General features: G+C 45.0%; 1 protein-coding gene across 1 annotated transcript in view; it reads right to left on the reverse strand.

Annotated features, from left to right (window-relative positions):
• Nucleotides 1-33: 33 nt before the first annotated feature.
• The window catches only part of kif26ab (kinesin family member 26Ab), an 85,985-nt gene continuing 59,760 nt past the window's right edge, over nt 34-26,258 (reverse strand). Inside the window, exons 5-16 of the mRNA XM_042500467.1 lie at nt 18,086-18,269; nt 14,315-14,527; nt 13,231-13,324; nt 12,391-12,653; nt 11,334-11,517; nt 10,102-10,261; nt 9,585-9,747; nt 5,438-8,702; nt 4,625-4,818; nt 3,642-3,665; nt 2,212-2,362; nt 34-2,105 (exon numbers count right to left, since the gene is read on the reverse strand). Coding sequence (XP_042356401.1) covers nt 1,924-2,105; nt 2,212-2,362; nt 3,642-3,665; nt 4,625-4,818; nt 5,438-8,702; nt 9,585-9,747; nt 10,102-10,261; nt 11,334-11,517; nt 12,391-12,653; nt 13,231-13,324; nt 14,315-14,527; nt 18,086-18,269 — 5,077 coding nt within the window. The 3' untranslated portion in view covers nt 34-1,923. The remainder of the gene's footprint in view (nt 2,106-2,211; nt 2,363-3,641; nt 3,666-4,624; nt 4,819-5,437; nt 8,703-9,584; nt 9,748-10,101; nt 10,262-11,333; nt 11,518-12,390; nt 12,654-13,230; nt 13,325-14,314; nt 14,528-18,085; nt 18,270-26,258) is intronic.

Below are 26,258 nucleotides of genomic sequence, written 5' to 3' on the forward strand. Positions count from 1 at the left end.
TACGTGAACCAGGGAAAAACATTCAACTCTGAATCATCAGTAAGAAGAAACATTTTATTCACAGGTACTGTAAAAGTAAAACACAAGCTGCCGTATCATACATTTATACACAGGGTTTGAAAATCCTATACAAAAACAAAGATATTTGAAAATATGGGTTTTGATATGAAATATGACCTCACATATAATAATTTTTTTGGAAAAAAAGGTCTTGGTTTGGTAATAGTTATTTAATTCATGAGCCTAACCCCACATTAGTGAAAACTGAAGTTATTGTAAAAATTAGAATGGTAAAAATGGAGTAGAAATCATTCTTAAAAATGATTAAAAAATCTCATGCAGCATCTTCAGAGAGGGCCTGAGAGAGTACATCTTTGTAAAAGAAAGAAAACATATTTGTTACATAGAAATCAAACATACCAAAATACAACAAAGCCAGTTTGTTTTTTGTTTTTTTTTTCTTCGTAACAATCATTTTCAGCGATCATCTTTGTTCTCTCTGTGTCAGCCATTTGATTCATAACAAGCACATTCTGGCAGCTACAAAGAGCTGATATCATGATTGATTTTCCTAGACAACGTCCCGATCATTTACGCTTACTCACTGCACCATTTCACAGGAAACTAACAATTCTTGAGTCTTTGTTTGAGCCACTGGATTGTTAATAAAAAAAAGAGACAGGGGACAAAAAAGGGGCCAAACTGTTGCTGCCCTTAAAAGTCAGCATTGAGGTTCTTGCAGAAGTTGCAGTAAATGTATTGGAATGCATAGAGCCGAGGCTTGGTAGCGCTTGAAAAGGTATTTCAAAAGAGGCGAGAAGACTTGTGCTCACTCATCTGTGCCTCTTTGTCTTACAGTGTATAGATCGCACCCAGTCCAAGCCCATTTACAGAGAAATTGGGCTCACTGATGAGCACTGCTATCAGTGCACCCATTCATCATGCTATCCTCATACAGGCTAGTGTAGGGAAGTCTCTCAGGGTTGCATGACCACATACTGTATTGAGGCACCAGAGAGAATGGCTGAATCAAGAATAATCACACTATCCGTCACAGTGGCCCTCTGATTGATATGTTTTGGCGTAATCTCTCATTTTCAGTGAGATAAACACGGCGAGCACAGCTTGAACGAGCCCTCCGACGTAACTGCTGCTCTACCTTTGTGCATCCACTGAGACCCATTTTGATCAAGGCAACTGGAGGGAGAAACATTCACTCAGCCCCGCGAGCTTTCGCACGCCAGCTGGCAGGCGACGAGTGACAACAGCAAATGCAGTCCTTGATGAAGTAACATAGTCCAGTTTGAAAAATCTAGAAAACTACAGAACCAGAGAGTTAACATAAGGCGCAAGAGGCTGAAAGAACATGGATAAAATGCTGACTGAGGTTTGAAACAAGAGAAAAGGCAAAGTCTGGGAGCGCAATAACATTAGCTTATTGCTTTTTTCTTTTTTCCTCTTTATTTTTTTCCCTTAAAAGGATATTTGTACACACCACATAATCATATAAATACACTATACAATGCAATATAAAATATTTTTCTTAAAAGCATTATGTTCAGGGTTTGCTTAGGTATGCTTACGATACCCGCACCATATGAAAAATAATGACTCAAAGCAAATCAATACAAAAGGCACTTCCAGGTGTTGTTCATTGACTCTTGAGTAAGTGATGGCCACTGCCTTGCCATTACAGGCAACAGCGTTTGTGCTCACGTTTTTATTTCTCTGTCACGTCCCGGACAACGAGGCACTCTAGCTGGGTGGTTAAGATTTCCTCTGTTTTCATGCAAAGATCCACTCTCGTCTCCTCTCCGTCACTTGTTGTTCTTCATTCCAGTGCTAACTATAGACTGACTGCTACATTTCATCTTCCTTTGTTTTCTCACTTCCTCTTTTCTCCACCTCGACGTTCTTTTGTCCTCACACTTCGACTTCACGCAGTCCCTCCTGAGCACCAGATTTTGGCATGCTGATGTCAAAGCAGGTCACCATCATGACACGGGACTTGCATAGATTGACGCAGAACTCCAGCTCCTCTGTGGCCTGCGCCAATGCCTCCAGGTACTCTGGAGACTCTTTATCCAAATTCTGGTCTACCTCAACTGTTGGAAAGGAAAAAAAAATAAATGTTTGGTTACACAGTTTGTCACTAAAGATCTTTAAATGGGACATCAACTAACATTAAAAAAAAAATTTGCAGTTACTTACACTCTCCCATCCACTTGCTGGGGTCCATCATCAGTCGGGCCTTGGTGTCTTCCAGCTCCTCCAACAACACCTCATACTTTGCCCTCAGCTCCCTCACTTGCTGTTGCCTTCTCTCCAGCATCTTCAGCTTACTGTTAAAATATAGCAGCCCCTGAGAGAAAAGGAAAGGGTATTTAGTTACAGTTGCCTCATTAGCCCAGCAGACTTAAGTTGCTGAAAGGAAAAAGTCAGAAACAGCATAAAATAGTCGAACTACCAGTAAAAGTCAATCTCAAAGCTGGAGCAGGTAACTTTTATGAAACAAACAAGCAAAAAACTATTCATAACTGTTGAAACTGCTATAAATGGGACAGATAGTCTCCTGAATCTCACACTTCTCTACCTTCTCTATTGCCTTATAGGCCTTAATGCACAAATAAAAACAACCAATCAGAGCCGAGAAGTCCATACAGCAGCTGTCAAAAATGTCAATAACTGCTCGAGAACTGCAGTCATATTTTAAAACTAGGCAGTACTGATCAAATATGAATCAAGATTTTGTCACTAAATTGCATATTTCTCACCTAAAATGTTTTCAGAAATATATTTTAGTGTATTGTTAAGCTGTAAAATGAGAAAGTTGGTCCAACCAGTGGGTGGTGGGTGGTGGTGAAGCCATGCTGAATTAAATCCAATGTGGCAGCCAGGTCACAAACGTTCTCATTTTATGGATACACAGTATACTAAATTATGTTTCTGAAAATAGTTTAGTAGAGAGATAGGCAATGCAATAACAGAATCTTGATTTATATTTTTAAACGCTGCCTAGTGTGACAGCACTCCTTACAGACACCTCGGCTCTGACAGGGTGTTTTCAGTGCACCGCGGCAGATTCTAGCTGATGCAGGAGCAGTACAAAAAGGATGAGGGCCATGATTTATTTAAAAGACTATGCGTCTAATTTTGTTCTTTCAGAGTTCTTTCTTTTCAGAGTACAGAGTATTCCAGTCAATATGACACAGAGTTATGTTCATAAAAGTTGTAAACTGTAGCTTAAAGGCTAACATTGAGAAACCTACTGTATGAGTGCCAAATTACTTAAATATGTTTTATAACCCTGGTCATGAAGACCACACTGTTTTTTCCTATAAAGAAACCAAGTATAATCAAATAAAAAGCAGAATTGTATTGTAACTGTGGGAATTGTTCAGGTTTTGTGGTGTAAAAATGCATATATTGTCCATGCTGATTTGTAATTTGTAATTTATTTATTTAACGGAGGACAATGTACATTAATCCACATTTAAACAAATGTAAATGCACCCAAGTTAGCTGGGGAGCTAGGAATCCTAAAATAATTTTTAAAAAATACAACATGATGTAGCCTAAGTGATGCAAAACAGCCTGTGCTGCTAATAATGAAACCAAAGTTATCATTAAAATTAGCTCACCTTGTCAACATCCTGGAATGGTTGCTGTAGGCAGAAACAGTTAAAACAAGTTAGCATATTAAAGCAGACATTGTATTATATTAATAGTATACACAAATGTATGTGAACAGCATGTTTATATATATTGGGGGTACAAGCTAATGATGCATATGCACAAGATTGCAGTGCTAATTTCAAAATAGTGAACGGAAAGTCATGGAAGGCCAATTTGTCATTCAGGCAGTGAGGTCAGGGAGAGAAAAATTGAAGAGCTTTTTTTTCTAATTGAAAGTAAATCAAACCACCGTCCAACTGATTTAATATCTTCTTTTAACAAATCCCTGTCTGGCTGCACTGAACTTGTGGGAGCAGTTAATGATCCACAGAAGAGGAGTCGGCTATAAAAAGCTATCAGGCGGCCAGTGATGAGTGCTAGTGGTGAGCTGATTTGGGCTGGTGTTGGGTGCCCCTGCATTCATCACACATTCCTTGACTAGTCTTCTCACGCCATCTTCTTTTTCCACACACATACACACACGCACACATGCACAGACGTACACATACTTCAGCAGCACCATCGTCAGCAGTAAGCCGAGTCATCATCACTCATATCCCAACCAATTAACCCTTGTCAGTAATTGTCTCCTGAACTCTTGACATTCCAAAGGAACGCTTCCAAAATACCAAGCTCTGGGAATCTGGACACAGACATTTAAACTGCGGGATTTGCCACTGAGCTGACTGAAGGTCAGACGTCTGAGACATATTATTACTGTCTTGTTCTGTAAAAAGAAACTGGGAAGAAGTGAGCTGAGATATTCCCACCACACAGGTCAGTGCGACACATCTTGAGCGCGCACAGCATCAATGTCGCACATGCAAAATATTGCTGAGGCTTAGCGAGAGGGATTCACGAGACCTTGACCCAGACATAACATCATCTTTAACAAGTTGAGCAAGATGTATCGTCATGTAGAACATGTCTGGAGTGACCCTCTGCTCACCTCTGTGGTTTCCTCCTGACGTCGCCTCTGGAGCCGCTCCACATCATCGATCTCATACACCTTGATCTCGAAAGGCTCCTTCAGAGGTCCTGACATTGGGGGCAAGTCCACCCACTGGCCTGCTGTGCCCACTTTCTTCCCCAGGGAAGAGGAGTCTGGCAGGGGTGCAGGGATAAGCCGCCTTCTTTGGAAGCCTACAAAGCCATGCGTATGGTCAGAACAGTTACGCTGTTGACATATAGTCGTAGTATTTGCTGGGATTTATGAGTAAATATGTATGAGTCACACTGTAAAGTGATTCAAGGCTTTACCCCAATGTGGTGATTGCATATTTATAAGGGTTTCATGGGTTGCTATTCTGTATCTACACAGCCCAAATAAATTCAAAAGGTTGGTTTAACGCACATGAATTCAAATGGTTATATATACAGGGTTACAAAAACCTGAACCAGGTCGCTGCTACTCTCATTCAACTCATCCTTTTTGATCACCACACAGTTCGAAGTAGTCTTGTTTGGAGCATTCATTATCATTTTCCCATATACTGTATGTATGAATAATGTATTTTGCTGATTCAGGAGGAGAGAAAATCCAATGAAACACCAATCCGTGTTTGTAATAAGAATGGATTCATAAAGTTATATCCGCTACAAGGCTAATTTCCTAGGAGAGGGTGTTCATTTCTGGATGCTATTTCAGTATGAGCTTCACAGGCACGCACTGAGAGATCTCACATACACTGCTATTACCAGGGTGATATGTGTGAATATTACCTGTACCTGCATTGTGCAAACCCCCGAATTAGTTTCTTACCATTTGCTCTCTTCTTGGGATACTTGGAGCTCTTCGTTCTGCCTGAAGATGACATGCCGCTCTCACTCATGGAGTCGTGGGCGGAGGAAGCGCTGCCTGTGGCCTCACTGTCACGGATCATGCTTTCATACCCACTGCTGCCACCACTGTGGTAGAACAGAGCTGTGCGGCCCATGGCTGGAGGCAGCTCGCCGCTCAGAACACTGCTGTTGTCGCTGCCGTGGCCGCTGCTGTAGCGCTGAGGCCGCCTGGGTGCTGTAATTTTGCTGTACGGAGACGGCAGCATGGCTATGGGGGCTTTGTCATCGCTCACGTTCACCCCGCTGTCATTCCCACTGTCTGAATCTCCTGAACCTCTCATGTGTTTGCCTGATATGTTGCCTGTCGCCAGTTCGCTCACACGGCTGTTGGCGGCCCTCATGGCCTGCTTGGTGCCCATGATGGTTCCTCTCCCTGGCTTACTGCTAACAGCAGCAGCAGTACGTGGAGCTGATGTCCGTCCTGATGGCGGGAGGTTGGCGTTGGTATTTCTGGTCACAGGAGCGGCCAAAGATTTGGTGGAGGAGCTTAGGCCTTTGGAGTTGTTGACTGACAGTGAGCGTGCCTTACTACCATTGACTGCTCCTATTGTTCTGGGATTAACAGAAGCTTTTACCTGACCAGGTTTGCTAAGACTTCCTCCACTTGGGGATGATGGGCAGGTAGCTATCGGAGAGCTGGATGAATTAGGAATACCAAATCTAGGAATGGACTTGCTGGATTTGCCACTGCTGCTCCCCAGACTTGCCCCACTATTCTCCCTACTAAGCGCAGCTCTAGAACTCGATAAAGACAGGCTTTCACACCTTTCCAGGGACATCTGACTGCCGTAATGCTGTCCAGCCTCTCCCCTAGGCCCTCTGGCCTTCAGGCTGGAGGTAACTTTGGCTGTGTTGAGGCTGGAGGTTTTGAGACTGGTAGAGTCCACTCTGTGACGTACCTCGAGCTCATCCTCCGAGACAGCTGCCCTCCCTCCAGAGGCCCTTCCTGCTTCCCCATATGCTGACTTTAAGGCACTTTGGGGAAGCAGGATCTTAGTCTTGTGGTCAAGACTGGACTTCCTCACTGGAGGTGGGGGAGGTGAGGTGCAACCAGGTTTAGGGAGGTTGCTCACTTTCTGTGAGTTAGCCTTGTTGTTTTTCCCCAGGGAGGAGTATTTAAGGCTTGTGGTAGATGCGATAACATCTTGGCTTCCCTTGTAGTCTGAGGAGGAATGGATGACGGGCACTGTTCCCAGGGTGGTGGCACCTCGTCTCAGCTGAGGCATTTTGCTAGGTGGATTCTTATTGGCTGACTTCTCACAGCCGTCGACCACCCTCTGGGATGAGGTAGACCCCTGCACCTTGGGTGGGCGAGGTACACTGTTGCTGGATGTTTTGCTAGAGGGGATGCCACTGGGGGGATTTCGGAGAAACTTGCTGGTGCTGCTGGAGTCGGAAAACTGAGGCTCTGCATGGTTGTCAACACGCTGCCAAGGATCCCCCTGCTTTGCCTCTTGCCTTGGTGGCTCTCTACTGCTGCTGCTGCTACTGCTACTACTATGAGAGATGGATGAGGTAGGTTTTATCTTCCTGGGAAGGCTGGAGTGGACTATGGAGGGGCCCTGTGGGAGCTGGGAGGAGCTAAGTGAGTGAGCTTTAGATATTTTGGATGTGAATCTGAGGGAGCCTTTGGCTGATTCGGGAGATGGGGGGCACTTTGTTAAGGATAGTTTGCTTGAGGCGGCACTATCACTGTCTAGTTCGGAAAAACCAAATCCACTGTCATTTAACGAGTTCTTGGCATCTCTAGGAGAGGATACACAGTGGAACATATCCAAGGAGTCAAAGTAAAAGGCGGCCTCTGGTCCCATGTGTTTGGCCTGTGGAAGGAAGACGTCCGTGGAGTGAGCCCCTTCACTCTCCAAGGTGCAGACACTAACCTCACTCAGCCATGAGCTGATCGATGAACCCCTGCTGTCTATACACTCCATGGCTCCCTCCTGGAGGGGTGTCACAACTGCGATGTTCACCTCTGATCCTCCTACAGCGGACGTATAGGCGTCAAATTCATCATTGATGCTGCTGATGATGCTGACAGGTCGGGAACCAGAGGCCAAAGCCTGAAGGGAGCAGTCACTGTTAAAGCTGATAATGCTGGATGGCCGACCTTTATCTACAATACTGCCTATAGACAGCTCCTCCACCACAGTGAAAACTAGCTCATCCTCTCCATTCAGCTCAACAGGCTGCTGCAACGTGACGGTGGCTCTGAGGATGTCCCGATCCATACACCTTTCCCTCAAGGTAGAGCGCACCTGGCACACCTCAACCGGCGCTCTGACCAGAGGGGAGGTATATGGATCCCTCTTTTTCACAGCTTGGTGGCTCATTCCCACAGGAGGCATTCTGGTGCTGGATCTTTCCTCGTTGTCAGTATTTTCCTTGATGCAGTCTCTCTGCTGTGCAGGTGTTGGGGCTGGTTTGGGCAAAGCTTTCTTGTTGAAGTAGACCTTCTCCCTCACCACAGGCTCAGAATTAGGCCCTGAAGCAGGTGCGAGTTTGTTAGTGCTAACTCTGCTTTCTGAAGCCAATGCTTTCTCACCATCAGCGCTGGTTCTGCACACATTTTGAACACTGTCTGATGCTTTTTCTGCAGGAATGCATTGCGTCTTGTCCAGTTTAGATTTAGTGTTGGGACTGTAGGACGGTTGTGTGGCAACAGATTTAGGGGATTGTTTGGGTGAAATACCCTCTTGGGTGTGAGAAATATTTGCTACAGTCTTTGGTGAAACAGAGCCTTGGCTCTCCTTAGATTTGTCAGTCTTGGGGCTTGCCTGGCCTCGCTTGCCCTCCCCAACAAATGCAGTGGGTTCTTCACTGCCGTCTATACACTCTAGCCTCTCCTGCAGCTCAGCAAATGTGTTGCATTTAAAGAATTGATCTCTGTCCAGCGGGCCCTCTTTTGCAGGCTTCTTCCTGTTCAGGGAAGGGATGATTGGAACAAAGGCAGGTGGGCCTTCATTGTCACTGAGCTCCCTGTCCGAGATTGCAGTTCCCCCAGGGCCCACGTAAATGACAGTGTCACAAGACTGTTCGCTACTGGAGGAGTAGTCTGGGTCACTGAGCATAGTGGGCAGGTCTGGGTCCAGAGCTACTGTCCGAGGGTGGAACGGCCGGAGGTGGGGTGGCCTGCGGATCCTCCCTTCCTCACAGGAACTTTCCCCTCCAGATGAACTGGATGCATACTGCAGAGCAGAGATAAAGCAGAAAACAATTTAGTCTTTACGGTTTTAAAAACGATCTCATTAAGTGATGACAGTAATGTAATTCTATCGTCTTTAAAATGAATGTAACAATCTCTCTTACAGAACCATTTCAATCCCTCTAATTCACAGTAGATTCAATTCTTAACAATTTCATGGTGAAATCAATCACAGGGCAAATATTCATTCCTATGACATTACCATTCGATATTTATCTAAAGGTTAAAAGTGCACATCAATAGTCACACAGAAATTAATGTCAATAATATAAATTGCTCAATGTGGACTGCATTATAATCACGCCTGGCTGGGACCAACACCAAATAAATACATGCTTGTCATTCCACCTAATTATCTGGAGCATATATTTCCCTAATCCGAGGGAATGCATTACACACTTCCTTGGGCAATGGTATTGATTACATGATTATGTGTTGAGGAGCTGAGAAAAACTAGCTCTGAGTTACCGCACTAATAATCTTTCATTTGCAAAAGCATTCACACATTCATTTGCTTAATAGCTCCAAAATTACAGGAGGAAGAAAGATTTAGGGACGTGAGTCGTGGCATGAAATATGATAAATGCAATCAAACTTGCACACGCACATTAGGACTGTAATTGCTCTAATGGCAACACTTAAATATAATGTTAAATAACAATTACTCTGCATTTATAAACAATAAGCGACATTAAAGGGAGCACAGTTATTGCTGGGAACATTATTTAGAAGTATTATAATTCAAGTAGCTAAATGCTTACGTTGTTAACTTGTAAAAATGTACCACTGGGTTTTCATACATTACTTATTTAATAGTTTATTACTGCATATGTTAAAGCTTATTTATCATTGTTAATCAGTGTACCTTAGTTTTCTTCTTCCTCATGCGGTGGATGCGGGATGCCAGCTGGATGGTGGTAAGTGAGTCAGCGTAGTTGGCAGGGGAATCGGAGATGTGGGCGATCATGGTGGTTCTGCAGTTGATGTTGCCAAGGGACTCCCTCAATAACATTGTCAGTTTGCTGTCCCTAAAGGGTGCATTTACGCTGTTATTAGCACAGCACAATCATATTTCAAAAGGACAATAAAGGTAGCTGACATGATTCCAGGAGGAGCCATTTTGAATCTCTGAGCTGACAAATACTCCTGTGACGAGTCATTAATCCTTACATACCTGAGTAACTTAAATATAATCCTCTGCAACGCCAGTGAAAGCTATTATATGAGGCTAACTAAACACACTCAATAAACAGTTACACACAGAACCTGCAAGACTGACGACACATGCAGCAACTTGCCTGAAACTATTACTTATAGATACAACTTCACAGGAGCTAAAACGCAGTAAAAGAAGACAGTAAAACTAATGGTGGTTTTCTTACCTGTATGGTACATGTTTTGCTCCATTTGCTAAAGCCATGATGACATTCCCCAGTGCGTTTAGAGAAAGACACAAGCCTCCCCCTCCGTCTCGACTTTTACTCAGGATCTTTTCACAGCTCCCCAAGTCGATGAGGTGCAGCCTGCTCCGTCCGCCTGACACTGTGCCAATAACAGAAAAAGAACCAGGTGAGCGCAGCGCAGACACTCCCTCTCTGAAGTCAGCTCCTCACGCACAGTGCCATGATGACAGGAGTGGCATAGCTCAGCCCACACTACGCCGGTGACTGTCAGAGCTGTCTGATTTATTTATGAGTAAGATTCTCACACTGGAGTGATTCAAATTGCAGCCCGGATGGTAAACTCCCACCAGATGTGTAATTCACGGTAACAAGGAGGCACATATACAGTCCCCTTCTGCTGATTTAAAATACAGCAAGAGGGAATTGGCTGTCATTGCTAAAATCACAGGGCTTCACATTGTTATGTGGGCGAGGGATGTAATTGCTACTGCAGCAGCAAAACATTAAACTCCTGTCAGAGAGGCTTCAAATCTTCATTCGCTCTTGACCAAAGCACATATACAAACAATTTTCCTTCTTGCAGGGGCCACAGCCAATTCATCTGTAAACGTCGCAAATAAGGGGCTGGGATAAAAAAAAAATATATATGATTATTCTTTTGATTGTCTATACAGTGTGAAAGAGAGGTCACATTTGAATAGTTGTTATTAGGGGAGAAAATGTTTAAATAAATTATACTGCAATTGCAGTTATTTTAAACACATATGCAAAAGTGCTGTGAAACTGAACAATAACCACATAGCACACTTAGCAGTTGTGTCGGTGCGCTGGAGCTATCGCAGAATTCCACACATCTCCCTCCGTAAGGCAAAATGATGGATGGTCACACAACACTTCATCCAGCTCGTTGTAAAATTGGCAAGTTTTTGAGTGTTAGGGCATTTTCACTAAAATAACCAACAAGTCCTGCATTGATGACACATTCCTTGTCGAGGATGCATCAGGACACGTTGGTGTTTTTCACTACAGAAAGATATGGTGTCAAATGTATCCCAGAGCACCTCAGCAGGCGGTTTAAGTGATTGGATCACAATGCATCTTTGTGGTTATTTACATTTGTATTTAGAACCACTTATGATCAGATAACCCAAGATGCATGTTATTACCAGGTGTAAACAGGCTCATAGATGTAATAATCTTATGGCACTAACTTCCTCCCTTGCCGCTCTTCTCCATGCGGTATTGGTAAATGTGCAGAGTGAAAAGCATATGGGAGTTGCGTCGCTCCTCCTCATCCACGTTGGGTCTGCTGGTGCTGCGTGCAGCAATGGCCGCATCCAAGAAGAGGGCGGCTTTCTCAGCTGTTGGTGCACGTAGCTCACTCTGATTCTGAAGCTGTGGGGGGAGGAAGAGACAGAGAACGGGGTTAGGGAGAGCAACAGGGACCACATAGGGCTTGAGAAAGAGGACAGATGTGAAAAGGATACCAGAGAAAAGAGGGGAGCCAGTTAATTGGACCCCGGCACACATTTCTTGCCCATTAGATTGGGTCTCGGGGGCGATTAAAACAGCAGATATGCACACAGAGGGAGGGGGATTAGGAGAGGTAATGGTGGAGCAGGAGGCAGGGGCACTTTGCTCACCATAGATGTGATGATGGTGAGATACAGAAAGACAGGAGGCGAAAAGGAGGAAGGAGAAGATAGAGAGAAGGCGGGGGGCATCATGAAGGGAGCCCACACGTGGCTGTTGAGAGGAAGAGCAAGAAGGAGCTTCAAATAACGGCTCAGCCTTTGAAGTCAGAGTCCATGCAGATCCCCAAAAAACAACATCTGACAGCAACACCTGTGAGTACCTTCAAACCTACAGTCTTCCACCATCCCCCCAAAACGATTTCTATTGTGTTGCAGAGGACTAGCGCTTACACACGGGTAATAGATGCTGATGGATGCTGACAGGAGAGTCAATACAAAGGTAAGAAGAAAGCCATCAATACCACAGATGGGTTTGGTGGAAATATAAAGTGAGGATTTGAGAGGCGGGTAGGATAGAGCGAGGCGGGCTGGGAAACAGTAAGAGATATAAAACACACTCACACACACACACACACACACACACACACACACACATGCACTCACAAAAAAGTCAAACATTTTTTGGAGAGGAAGAGGTTGAACATAGACAGATAGAGATCAATACTCAGGCAGACTAAGACTGTATAACCCACAGAGAGAATGAAAGGATCAGCGAACAAAGAAAGAGTCTCACCTGAGTGCCACAGATGGGATCTTCTCTCAGGTGGATTCCAGGGGACTGGCCCTCCTGCAGGCTGCCTGTGGACACCTCAGACAGCAAGTCCTTCAGCTCCTCGTCTTTTCCGAAGATTTCTACCGCAGACACTCGGACAGAGAAGCGCGTGCCCGTCTTTTCCTTGCGCTCATTGATGAGCTTGAAGAGCCAGGAAATGGCACAGGGCACAATGCCGAGGCTCTGAGTGGAGCTGTCCTTGCCAATCATGGTGTATGTCTTGCCTGGGGATGTGTGAAAAAGAGAGAGGGGGATGGAAATGGAAATATTGCCTTGTGTCTGAAAGCTGGCTACATTCACTATATGTTCAAAATTACTTTTTTCATCGAACTGTCTGGAACATTGGGAAACGAATAGACACTGACATTGGATATTTTCCGACGGTTATTGTGTTTAGAAAAAATTAATAACAGCTGATGTGGTGCTTTGAAAGTAATATCCAGTACGCGCAAAATAAAAAGAAAGCTAATCCAATGACCCATTTGAGAAGCAGTAATTCTGCTGAGAATTATACCTGGTGGAAACCGCAGCGAAAGGAGAGCAAGCCCTTCAGCCTAAGAGCACAGCCCAGGCCAATTACTAAGATTTTAATTACAGACTGAGCCCTGAAGCTTGGATGCAGCACTTTAAACCCCCCAATACTCACCACCCATTCCTTTCCTCCAATCTCCCATTCCTTGACTCACCCGAGTGCACCGCTAAGCCAATTGTGGACATCAAGTGCAGCTAACAAAGAGCAATGAGAGTTTTCTTTGGCTAACAAAGGCTCTTGTCTAATCTCTCGCCAGTGGAGAAGCTTACCGAGCTTGACTTGGCCGAAGCAGAAGATGCAGCCGTCTGCACCGTTCACCACAGACTGGATGACCTCAGCTACTGTCCCCGAGCACACCTCAGCCTGTAAAAGAAACACACACACATTTACAATTCAGCCACATTCAAGAAATACCATCAAACAGGCATACTGAGAACAATGAATCTGAAACAATATCCTATAAAACTAAATAGTTATTTGGCGTTGGTTGCACCCAAGTCACATTAATGGCTTCAGTATTTTTCATCGCTCAGCAGTGTACGCGTTTATGTGTTTGTGTGTGCTGCAACGTGTGGCTCATTTTTGCAATCTGTTTCAGCATGGGTCCTCTGGGGCGAGGCTTCTGCAGCGGAGGCCCCTTCCCCATACATCACACTGCAAACAAGGCCTCTAACAGCAGAACAGCTTGCTGTTACTGTTAGCCACCAGCAGTGCTGTCCCAGCGGCACAATCTAGCAGCTTGGCCTCGGCTCTGCGGCAGCAACATTTAGGCTTTAGCTATCAGCAGCTTACTTAGGAAAATACTTGCTCCAAGTAGGTGGTATGATAGAAGATATAGAGATATAATACTCTCTCATCTGCTCTCTTTGCTATTTAGAGATTACTGCACCAGGGGGAAAGCATTAAATTCTTGACCTCAGATTTCTTGCAAGTGACATAGATGCAATCATTCCATTAAAAGTCTATAGTGTTTGTTTTAAGCTGTGGAGAGAGAAACACTGCTCTGCTCCCAAGCCAGCATATAGTAAACATGTATCTGACCTTTGTCTTTGATCTCCGTGGGTATGCCTGCTGTGGGCTGCAGAGGGCTAAGGTTAGATATAGCTGTTCTATGAAAGGAGAGGTTAGATATAACCCGAGCGGATTCAAATCATTCCCCAGAGGGCTTAAAAGGCCCAGCTGTTAGGCCCACACTGGTAAGAATGCCCTCTGACCCAAGACATGCATTTTTCCTCTAAGCCCCTGACCACACCCTGCCAGCATGAAGACATCCCTTTGCCCTTGAGAGGCTGAATTCCCACATGACTCCTTAAAAAAACCCACATGCAAGAACATGCATAGCACACATCTTACTTGTGAGGCATCCTGGGTAAAAACAGCATCGAAGGCGAATATCTTTGGGACGGCCACAGTGGCAGATCTCCTGTGTCCTGAACTGGAGTGTGGGCTGGACGCGGGATCATAGAGGGTCAGCTGCTTCTTCCTGCTGTCCACTTTCAAGAAGGACTGAGACTCTGAGGAGTCGGCAGTCTCCAGAGATGGACAGATACGCATCATCACTTTCACCTAAAACCACAGAGAGAGATAAGCAAAAAAAAGAAAAAAGGGTGGATTAGAAAGTGAGGGAGCATGAAACATGAAAAATGTGCAGACAGGCTGAGCAGAGAGACGTAAGAATGCATTTTTCACGTTCAGCACGAGGAAGCAAAAAAATTAAAGCTTAACATCTTTTACTGAGACTAGCAGAGCAAAGAAATGTACGGTAGGCATTCTGAATAAAGGTTATAGGTATCCAAACCAAGAGTGCGGCTCAACGTTGCATTAACATCACATCCACTATGTCAGAGTTGATGGACATTGACGGTTGCCATGGAAACACTCAGTCTCACATTGACTGGTGAGCCTGATGGGTCAACCCATTGCCTAATGGTGTCAGTGAAAGGCAGTAAGGTGCGTATTGAAAGTCACAGCAGAAAATGGTGGAAATTAATGTGTGTGAAGCGCCATGCTGGGGGATTATCCCTGCAGCGGGGTTGTTTTTCTGGACCAGGAGCAGCTCCGCAGCATGGGAGTGCAGGAGCATATGGCCCCCCTCCTATCCCACCTACACACTCTTCCTCCGTCTCCTCTCTCTCCTCTCCTATGTTGCCTGGAAAATGGCAGCTCCACATTATGAAGCTGGAAACCCGCCCTGATGCATTCTGGGACTTGACATTCATAGAGTGAGCTTTACAGTCTTAACACATTCCACAGGTCAGGGTGCCGCTCATCATGCCCGCATGGCACGCTAAATAAGATAGCAGCTTATATCTAAAGGTGTTTATTCTGCACTGCTCTGACAAGCCCATTCAAGTCTAAAGTCCGTTAATCAGGAGTGAAGTGAAGAAGTATACTGGCACCCAGAGCTGTAGTCAAGACCACCTTAACTGAGCCCAAGCCAAGTCCAAGACCATGTCCAGTCGAATCTAAGTCAAGATAGAGTCCAAAGGCAGTCGAAAGCAACTCAAGACTCCTCAAGACTTTAACGGGCAATAGAGATGTTTAATTCGTACCTTCCCGATACCAGTGCCGACACCCGAGGCTGCGTGTCTATACCAAATACCAATCCAATACCACTGCATTAAAATAGAAAGCATGTGATGTCAATGTCAAAGCCAGGCTTTAGCGTTTTTATTAGATGCACTGGGCCTTCAAATATCTCTAATGTAAATCCATCTGCAGCAATACTTGATGCTAACAGCAACTCAGGTGCAGGTGGTGGGGGGGGGGGTGTATGGGACTAAAAAAACGGTACTTTTAGCTTTCAGGTTGTGCACAGATTGAAACTAAAAGTCAGTATTGTTTCAACATCATGTTAATGGTTGTCGTGCATCAACATCACAAGTGCTGCATTTTCATCACGTTGCGTACTTATTTTAACCCAAAACACGACTTCATTACTAAAGCAAGCCAAGCTGTTTTGTTGCCTAAACTGAAACTCAACTGCAACCGTTCACAACATTAACCATAACCACCAATCTGTTTCAGCTGTGTGACCTGCACATTGCTACGAGATGCAGAGGGGCATGATAATTCATCGTTATTTGATTATTATTTGATGTGGGATGACGATCTTTTGCAGCCATGAGACCAATACTACAATAAGTGTAGGATTTTTAAAAAGAGGTCTTGGGACAGGGCTCGAACACTAAAGCCATAGCGGCAGCTCTTGCAAACAATAGCAAAGAAATTTCCCCATGTCCTGCCTCTACCACCCTGTGTAGAAGTACTACGTGTGACTTGTGCGGGTGTGGTCGCACTTGTGCATGTCAGGCTATTTGACACCCTCCTTTACAATCACCTCCTATTGTAATTCTGACAACTGTACATTGCCTCGCAATCTGTTTGTCAAAAATACACTTCTACTGCATCTCCACAGGGGCTTTGGAAATATATGTGATTGACAGGAGATATAAATGACTCTTGGGATATGTTTAGCAGTCTTTTGAGTCCCTGCCAGCTCCCTGAGTGTTTAATGTTACGCACGCCTATAGCATTATATCAATGGAGCAGGTTCTATATCGTACTGTAGGGAACTCAATCCTGAGCCATTTCAAAGCTCCTCGAAAAAGTACCTCTGATGCCTCTCAGGCACTGAAATAAAAACCTTAAAATATAGCTAACTCCCTTCCGTTTTTGACAGAGGACTGTTTCACTCAGCATGGGAGTCCACTGTCTTCACGCCTACACAAAAGGCCCATTCTTCCCACGACTAATATATAAATATTGCTTCAAACCAAGGCTCCAGCACTCTAAAACAGCATCACTGGAAATCCCTTTCTTTCAGTGAGTGAATTCATCGTGCATTCTGCAGGCCAAGTGCAAACTCTCTTTGTACTCCGCAGGGGGCTGTTATCATGACTGACGTGTGCATATGTTGAGTAAATTACATTTGCTATGACATTTAAACTGGGCTTCCACATATGACTGCTGAGTCTCCGTCTACCAGACGGAGGCTAGCAGGCGAGCTAATGTCTCAGTTTTATTTATGTTGGCAGAGATCAGATACTGGAGGCCACAGAGGATTGGCTACAGTATTTTCACACCTCGGACTCTGTGCTAATGGCCCTGTTTCCCTGTCCCTTGATCCCTCACAAAATCCATTAGTGAGGCTTGGCATTCCTCCATCCACTCAACTGTCTATGCCTGAAAGAACTGTGTCTAGGTCAAAAGTGGAAAAGTGGAAGTGACCCACATTTGGTTGATGGAAACAAGACATTTACCCAAGTCTCAGGTTAAACTGAAAACGGACGAAGGCAAAATCAAAACCATGTAGGCTACTGGAAATGTTACTGAACTGTGAGAGACAGGGACAAAGAATCAAGGAAGCACATTTATGTATTTGTTTTATCATATAAGAAAAGCTAAAAGTCTAGCCTGATAGGCTTGGAGCAGTGTCATGAATCTTGATTTCCCCTTTAAAGCCAGCCTGTTTTGCTGCACAGATGTACAGTATACCTCAGGTGTGGGCTGGAGGGGGCTTGTTAATAACACAGGTTTTTTATGAAGTCTGCGTGTCAATGGGAGATTTACAATATGTGGCAAACTCTCAACCGTCTGGCTACCTGGCAACAGAAGCGAGCACTTCCTATCCAGGTGGGATCTAATCTTGTTAGGGGACTTCTTCTGCTTTAGAAATACAGGACGCCAGCTCAGACAAACAATACCCAATAAACCACAAAGGAAGAGCGATGTGTTTGTACAGCTTTGTTTAATGACTGTCCTATTGCTGCCAGCCTGACTTTCATCATCGCACACTGCACCTAAAATGGAATTAGAAATCCTGCTGTGAAACGTGACTGCAGATTTGTGGATTATAGTTTTCGCTGTCGTTCTGTATTCAGACGTAGGAATTCTGGTCTCACAAACTGCATGAATTCATGACATTCCAGGAAGCTTATCTCATCTGCGTGGACTGGACCAGACGCTGCCTGGACCAGTGTGTCGCCTCCCTGCATTCTCCCCTTCAAACAGGGGTCTGTGTGTGTGTGTGTGTGTGTGTGTGTGTGTGTTTGTGTTTTTGTGTGGTTGTGTAGAAGGGGTTCTGGGGGTATTGGTATGAGCATACTGATGGTTTGTTCTCACCTTTCCCATCCCTGGGTTCTCCTTTACTTTGGACACAGCTCGGAGCAGGCATGGCGGGGCAGGGGGCGGCGACACCTGCAGGATGCCGCTGAAGTTGGTGGGGTAAATGGAGGGCTCCTGTGGGTGGAGCAGTGAGGGCTGGTGCTTCTTCCGCTTGGAGGATAGGTTCAGCTTCTGAGCTGCCCTGCAAATAGAGAAAAGAAGGTTGAAGCTAAACTTAGAAAAAATCCTATTCCATGAAGTTCATATATAAGCAAATCTTTTTTTTCGCTCAGGTGATGTTTTCTCCCAGCGTGGGACTCAGCCAAGAGCTTTTATAGGAGTGTGCTGCAAAGCCTTTAGAAATCCCACGCTGAAACTGAAACATAAAGGTCAACAAGCTCCTTTTAGTTCCCCTAAAGAAAACAAAGTCAGCAGGAGAGCAATACGGTGCAACCACTCCCCACCATTCCCCACTCTAAAACTGCTTTTCTTCCAACTCCCACCTCAAACTCCCCTACCAAGAAACATAATTCCTCAGCCCTACTCTTCAACAAGAGCATGTAGAGTGCTCTTATACCTTGATTTCTTGCAACAGAAGCCACGAATCTATAAGATAAATGATTACCATGCAAGGCTCTTCGCTTGTCAGGGACCAAATATAGTCTGTCACAACAGGAAGGTGCAGTAAATGCCTGCATTTATCTTGATCAAACACAAAACAATTGTCATAGACACGACAGGCGAGGAATACTGAAACACTGCCCTCTGGGATTCAGCCATGTCTATCTCTGTTACTAAAGCTAAGCAGTAATGACAGTGTATGTTCACCCATCATTTAAGTCAAAGCTGGAGCCATGGAAGGATTGCTGAAGGGGTCTACTCGGCACAAACACAGGGGCCCAAAGTGTAAGGGAGACCCTCACCTGACAATTGTCTCTCAAATTAACATGTACTGACCTGGAAGGGATTCAAAATGACCTAGAGAGATGCAAAAGAACTATAGAGACATAAATTGAGCACAAAAAGAGGCAAAACAAACACAAACAGACACAAAATGACCACAAAAAGACATAAAACAACCACAAGAAGATACAAAAGAACTATAAAGGGACACAAAACAATTACACAAAGACACAAAACAAACGTAAGAAGACACAAAACGACTACAAAGTAACACAAAACAACCCCAAAAATACTCAAAACAACCATAAGGAGACACAAAGTAGTTATAAACTGACATAAACAACGACACAAAGACACAAAACAACCACAAGGAAGGACAAAATCACAAAATCACAAAAATACGTAAAATAACTACAAAACGACACAAAACGAGCGCGAAGAGACACAAAATGACTACAATGTGACACACATAAAAAATGAATAAAAATGAAAAATGAGAAAAGATTACCAAAAAAAGACATAAAAATACCTCAAACAGACACAACATTTCTTTGAAGAAATAGGAAACCACAGAGGATGCATTATGATTACAAAGAGATGCAAAACAATGACAAAAAAATAGGCTAAGCAACTCTGTTTATATGTCTTGCTCCTTTGTAGGTGGGGGAATTTTTAGCATATCTGTGCCCAGGGGCCCACTGTGTAAGAACCAGCCCCTGGCTGGAGTGTTTATAATTTGTAGGGAGTTTTGATCATTTATACTAAACTCGCCTGCACTTATAGTGGAGAGGTAGGTAGATAAATGCAACTCTCTCCTCTGCTTTATTAGATGAATGAGCAGTTATGCTGTGCTGGTATCTCACAGAACTCTGCTGTAACTGAATCCAGCTTTCTGACAGCCCGCTAATTAAAATCCACTGTCATCCTGGCCTCTTGTCTCCCAGAGTCAGTGCTGAGGAGACATGCATTGGTCACAGGGCCAAGTGAGTAGGGCACGTGTGCTCCTTTCTGTCCAAACTCCTCCAACTCAAAGGACAGCAGCAAAATCTCTGCAAGGCCTGCAGGGAATCTGGCCAGACTTAGATTGGTTCCAGGTATGGCATTGCCCCTGGATCAGCTAACAACCTGCTCCTCAGCTGGAAATTCAAGGTCAGGGAGGAAAGTAATACTCTGAGGAAATTCAAATGCACTCAAACGGTTTTCACTTAAGCAGTCAAATTTCAGAGCAATGCGGGGAGGACAAAGAGGCGCTTGTCAACACGGAGGAAAAGAGTGGCACAGGGAATAAAAGAAAAGTGGAGATTCAAGATGAGAAATCTGCAGAGCAAGGGGTTTTAGGAGACGTGAAAGAAGCAGAGCATGTGAAAGAGCAAAAAAGGGAAGAACCAAGTGTGTCCTAGTGAGCAGCAGTTTCTTAATAGGCCAGCCTGAGCTCATTAGTCCTGCTCTGAGCTCCTCCGGACAGGACTGGGTGGGCTGCTGCCAAAAACACAACCCCCCTCTCCTTCCGTACACTTTCCCTACGTCCCGGAGTGACAACCGGCCCCCCTCTTCTCCTCAATACTCCCCTCTCCACTGTACACCCCCTGCAGCTACAGCCCAAGAGCACAATCAGGGAACACACTGCCGGCTGATGGAATAATTATTGCATCCAAGAAGGCTACAGGAGAAGGGCTCTCCCCAGGGAGCTGCCTATGTGTGATAGCATGTGAGACGGATCGTGTGACTGAAAAAAATGAGATGGAATAGATGAATGTGAGATGGAGAGAAAGAAAGAGGAAACTACACTGGAGCACACGTGGTTGTGTGCGACCACATATGTGTGTGTGTGTGTGTGTGTGTGTGTGTGTGTGTGTGTGTGTGTGTGTGTGTGTGTGTGTGTGTGTGTGTGTGCAGGCTGGCGAGTGTGTATGCGCATTTATGAGACGTATCCGCAGCACATTCATTGAAGACAAATGTCCCTCTGTTTCGCTCTCACCTCATTCTGTCTCTTTCCTCTTTCAGCAAAAAGATAAATCAAGCATCTGGAGTTGCCAGGAAAGAAAAAAAGGCTCTGATTTATAATTGTCTTGAAGAGTGAAGAGTGCTCACAACCTGAAGCTGAGCTCGTAACCTTGAGGTTTAATTCACGCTGCACAATGATGCTCGGTGCACGTGTGTGCTTCAATGGAAGGTGAGAAAAAAGGATGATATTGCTGTTTTTTTCCACCACAACCACACAGGGAAATTAATTGCTTGTCACTTTCTTTCCCTACCTCTCCCTCCCTCCTTCTCTCACTCTCTCTCACTGCCCAACTATATGATCAGTCAATAGAAAAAAGGCGGTGAGGAGAGGCTTAGATTTCTTCGCCCACAACAGCTTGTCCACCTGTTCACTCCCAATCTCCATGCTAATGAAGCTGTTTCCCTACACAACTTGGTCTAAAACGTCAGTTTGTATAAAATACACGCTCACTGTATATGCTCTCTTGAGTGCTATACAAACTGAACCACAGGTTTGTTTCAGCATGCACCAGTGAAGAAAACGCTGCATTGGTGTACTTACAGCTCTTTCCAATCCATTATCTGGTTTATGCTTATAGTCAAAAAACACACAACTGATAGAGTTCAACTTTGTCCATGTCTGTGTTGTCACTGTTCTCCATTACTTGCACATTCGATACGCCGGCACAGTCGCCGAGAACACAGCGAGGCGGGGCTGCTCACTAGTTGGGGGCACGGGGGTCCTCTTTGCTCCGATCGCAATCATCGAGGTTCCACTTGATTTCACAGAGGTTTGTAAGAAGCTGGGGGGGCGGAGGGAGAACCAAGAGGAGGAGGAGGAGGAGGCGTGGGCGTTATAGTAACTAAACAGAACAAGCGCCAGGTGGGGCAGGGTGGAGGTGGGCAGACAGGATAACTACCCCGCAGGAGGTTCACAGCGAGGGGTGCAGGTAGTCCAGAGAGCTTCGTGGGAGGAGGTGAGGAGAAGGTCAGGATGAGAAGGCGCACCTCTGTTCAGACGCCACTGAAGCAACTCCTTCCATGCCTCTTTGCCAGAAATAAAAAGTTCACTGTCAGTTCAGAGATGCAAAAACACAGCAACAGCTTGCTCTCCAACTCAGTTTTCCAATACTGCATTCATCCCACAGGCTGCACGGTTGTCTCTCATTTGGTAAATCCAATGTGGTGTGTCTGCTGTGAGTGGCTGCAGGTCCTGATGCCCAGGTCCTTCCCAGAGTCTGCGCTGCTTACAGGCAGGAGGAGGGGCAGAGAATCAGCACGCTTGGCTGGGCTGGAAGATTTCCTCGGGTGGCTGAGAATGAGGAGAATTCCTACTCCTGTTCCGCCTCTCGGTCCTTCTCCTGCTATCGGAGAAATGCTGGCAGCTGTCCTGCCGTGTCTCTCTCTCTCTCATTCCCTCTCTCTCTCACACACACACTCCCTCCTCTCTCCCTGCCGCCCTCCTCTCCCTCTCTCTCTCTTTCTTTCCTCGGCCCAGCCCCTTTTCCCTCTGACTGCCAGACGAGGTGTCAGCGCTCGATTGCTGGCTGCTCGCGGCGCAATTTGCGAGTATTCTCTTTCTCTCTCAACCCACACACACACACACACTGTCTCACACAAACCCCAGCACACACACACACACATGCATGCCCCCCACCACACGTCACATGAATACTTAATGCATACAGGAGCCTTCTCTTCTTTTAGGGTCCCACACTTCAAACAGATTTGGTTAGTATGCCTACAGTGCATGCATGCATGAGCACGAGTGTGTATGTGCGGCTACTGAGTGTACACTTTGTTTTGCTTTTGTTGAAGGATGTAATTAGCCAGATGAATGAAAGCGTTATTAATCATAAGGACTGACACACTGATAAGGAGGGATATACTTAAGAGCAGAAAGATGGATCGCCTGAGTGAGCGATGCTGGGACTCAATTGGAAAGCTGAGAGAGATTTAGAAAAAAGAGGGGGAGTGAGAGAGATAGAGAGAGAGAGAGAGAGAGAGAGAGAGAGAGGAGGACAAACAATGAACAGATGACACCTTAGAAAGGCAGATTTATGCCGGCCAGTGAGACAGAGTGCAGCCAGTCAATGGTCAAGGGTAAAAAGGGGAATGAAAGCGCGTGAGTGGGCGAGCGGCGGGGTGAGAGTACCCTGTATTCCCTGGGCTGCCAATTTACCAGTAAGCCCTCTCAGCCCCCCAACCAGCCAGCCTTGTTTGAAAGGCTGCTGCTTTGGCTGCAGAGTGCCTACTACAACATATCGGCAGACAGAGTGGGTGTGAGACTTGCCAGATGAAAGTACATTCAACACAAACCCACACCGAGCTCTCTCTCGCTGCCTCTCCCCTTCTGACACAGTGCCCCTTCAATGAACTCTGCCGGATTAAATTTTGGAGGCAAAAAGAGCAGAAAACCCACCACTGCCTACCTATTTGGAGAGCACAGTATACCGTGGTAATGAAGCCGTTTGATGTATCACATAACCTTTATTTTCCTCCTTGCCACAGCACGCCTACCTCTGCTTTTCGGGAGTGTGTCCGAATTGTTCACCTGAGGTGGGCTTGTTTTAAAGAGCAAGAGCCTTCTCCTGAAGCTTTGCTACTTTTACACTGAATCTCTTTGAACCATGACTGGCAACAGTCAATAAATAAAAGACAAAACTAATGTGGGCACCCTGACAGTGTGACCAGTCATTACAGTCATGCTCATTGCTAGAGTTGGGTTGATTGCCAGTCCCGTTCGGTCTGGTGTACAAACATAAACGGGTTTGATTCATGCAAATCGGCTGAAGTGGCATTATGACACATTCTGGCAATTTTAAAAGAAGCCTAAGTCACCGCTAAATCCAACTCAAATTGCATTAGTAATAAGCAATATGACAGGGGGATTAATATAATACCATGTTTAAAAATCTACTAATGGAGCAACTAGTGTTCTTTGGTGGTGTGTCATTTACTGATCAAATTTCAGCAGAGGGCGGAGAGCGGCACACGCTGTTTGTCTACTTTTTGGAGTGATGAGAGGGGATATGGGGTTATTGTCTTTAAAAGACTAAAATCATGTCTGTAAAAATATCTTGTCTGCAAATATCACAATATAAGACATGTTTTTTTCACTTTAAAAGTAATGTTAAAAAAGTAGAAAGATGGTGAGTCGGCTACTCCCCCATCTTTCAAGTATTTACATCTCCAGTCTGATCTCTAGTGCACAGGTGATAGTTGCATGGTTTGTTTACATGGAGTAACAAACATGCTAATTTTTAGGATTCAGTGTGGACAGAGAGCTCAGGTGTTACGCGATGCTACCTGATAATTAGACACTCACTTTCTGTTGGGACACGGTGTCATTATGTTCCACTGAGGAGTGGCTACTGAGTCAAGTGGGACACCTGGTAAAATTCGGTAAACCGGTCCAGTCTGGTGTTTAGCTTTATATCAAACCAGTTTGAAAATTTTCACACCGGCCCAGCCCTACAGCATGCTTGCCTCCCTGACAGCGCAACCAGTCATTATTCTCATGCTCGTTGCTGCTACCCTTAGATTTCAAGTGTTATACATCAAAATGACGTAATGTTATGGAACAGCCACAGTTGGAAACGTCCTGATAGCCTCTCTGCTCCATCAATGTCTCCTTATGAACAGACCTCAGGGACAGATAATGATTGTTATATATATAAATGAGCCAAAGCAAGACAGATGTAAAATCAAGCGTCGTTTGGAATAAAAAGGTCTCTTGGTGCCTTTGTTCTGAGAAAGGACATCTAGATTTTGTCCTTACCTATAAAGAGCAGTGACAGTGAGTGAGGAGGAGAGAAGGTCAATGACTGGAGAACACAGAGAGTGGGGTGAGCTGCGACTGCCCGCTGCTTTCAGAGCTTCAGTTTGGCTTGTCGTCAATAATGGCTCCAGCCCTCTTTTCAAGCTTTGTCAAATTAACAAGAGAAATTCCTCTGCCCCTGAGAATCATTATCTGGTGCATCCATTAGCTTGTTTGTGCACATTTGTCCCTGTTCTTCAGGCCAGCTATACACCTCTCTAGGTAGCCCCCTTTCTGTGGCTGATTACCATGTTTGCCACGTTTACTATCGTTGACATTTCCTCTTTGTGATTCTCCTTTTTTCCTTCTGCAGACAAGATAAAGCTGCTCTGGCCATTCATGCAGGGATCAGATCAGTAGGTCTGATATCAGACTGCTTTACCCCCCCTACAGTGAGCCTGCCTCACACTGCTGCTGATTAGCAGGAAGGCATAGCTCCTCATGAATGGAGATGGGAATACTGGGCTCCAGCCAGCCTCAACATCATGCAATGATAATGACTACAGCACAATGAGTCAGGCTGGCTCACTGCTGGAGACTCTCAGAATTTATTCTGGACTCAGTAGTGAAGGCATTTGTGAGATTTTTACAGAGGATGTAGGTACACAAAGCCATCTTAACTAGCCACCAACATCATAAAACATTGGTTGATTTAAGGCTATGACATCAGGTGACAAGAATTCAATGACAGTATTTAGAAGACTGATGACAGATGATGTTACTTTATTATTATTTGTCAGTCTACATAATTTATCAGGAAACTGGCAGCTGAAATGCATTTTTCATGAATCAAGCAATCAGTTAATCAATCAGTTATATGTGGCATCGAATTAAACAAGGTACCACTCCAGTGAAATATGATCCCATCAGCTCCTCTAACTTGTACGCTGTAATTAAGTCTTTTTTTGCTTCGTTTCTGGTTGTGGAATGATTTAACTGTCCACATATCCTGACTTCAACAAGACGGCTGTATGGTCGCTCCTCCTGAACATGGGCAAAGATCTGACTCTGCAGCCCACTATAAAAGGCATGTAGTAGTGATCCACGGCAGGAAGAGGACAGCACCTCACATTCAGACTGCTAGCTGCTACATCTGGCTAGCAGTCGACAGAAGAAGAGCTAACAAAATGGTAAGCTGATTTCCACATCCCAGTGAGTTACCCACAGCCACATGCCACCAGCATCGAAAGTCAGCCACAAAAAAGCACCACCAAGACTTCCAAAACATACATCAGAGCCTAAATTTAGCAGAAATTTAGTGGAGCTAAGAGAGAGGCAACTGGGGACGTCCATGCCTGCATACACAGCACACACAACAAGGTGGTAGCACAGCACAGAGTCAGCCATGAATGATGCCTCTGGAGCAGTTTGGGGGTTTGGCACCTTGCTTAAGGACACCTTGGCAGTGCCAAGGAGGTGAACTGGCACCTCTCCAGCAGCCAGTCCATACACCATACTTGGTCCCTATGGAGGCTTGAACCAGCA

The sequence above is a fragment of the Plectropomus leopardus genome, chromosome 14, assembly GCF_008729295.1.
Source record: "Plectropomus leopardus isolate mb chromosome 14, YSFRI_Pleo_2.0, whole genome shotgun sequence".
Lineage (NCBI taxonomy): Eukaryota > Metazoa > Chordata > Actinopteri > Perciformes > Serranidae > Plectropomus > Plectropomus leopardus.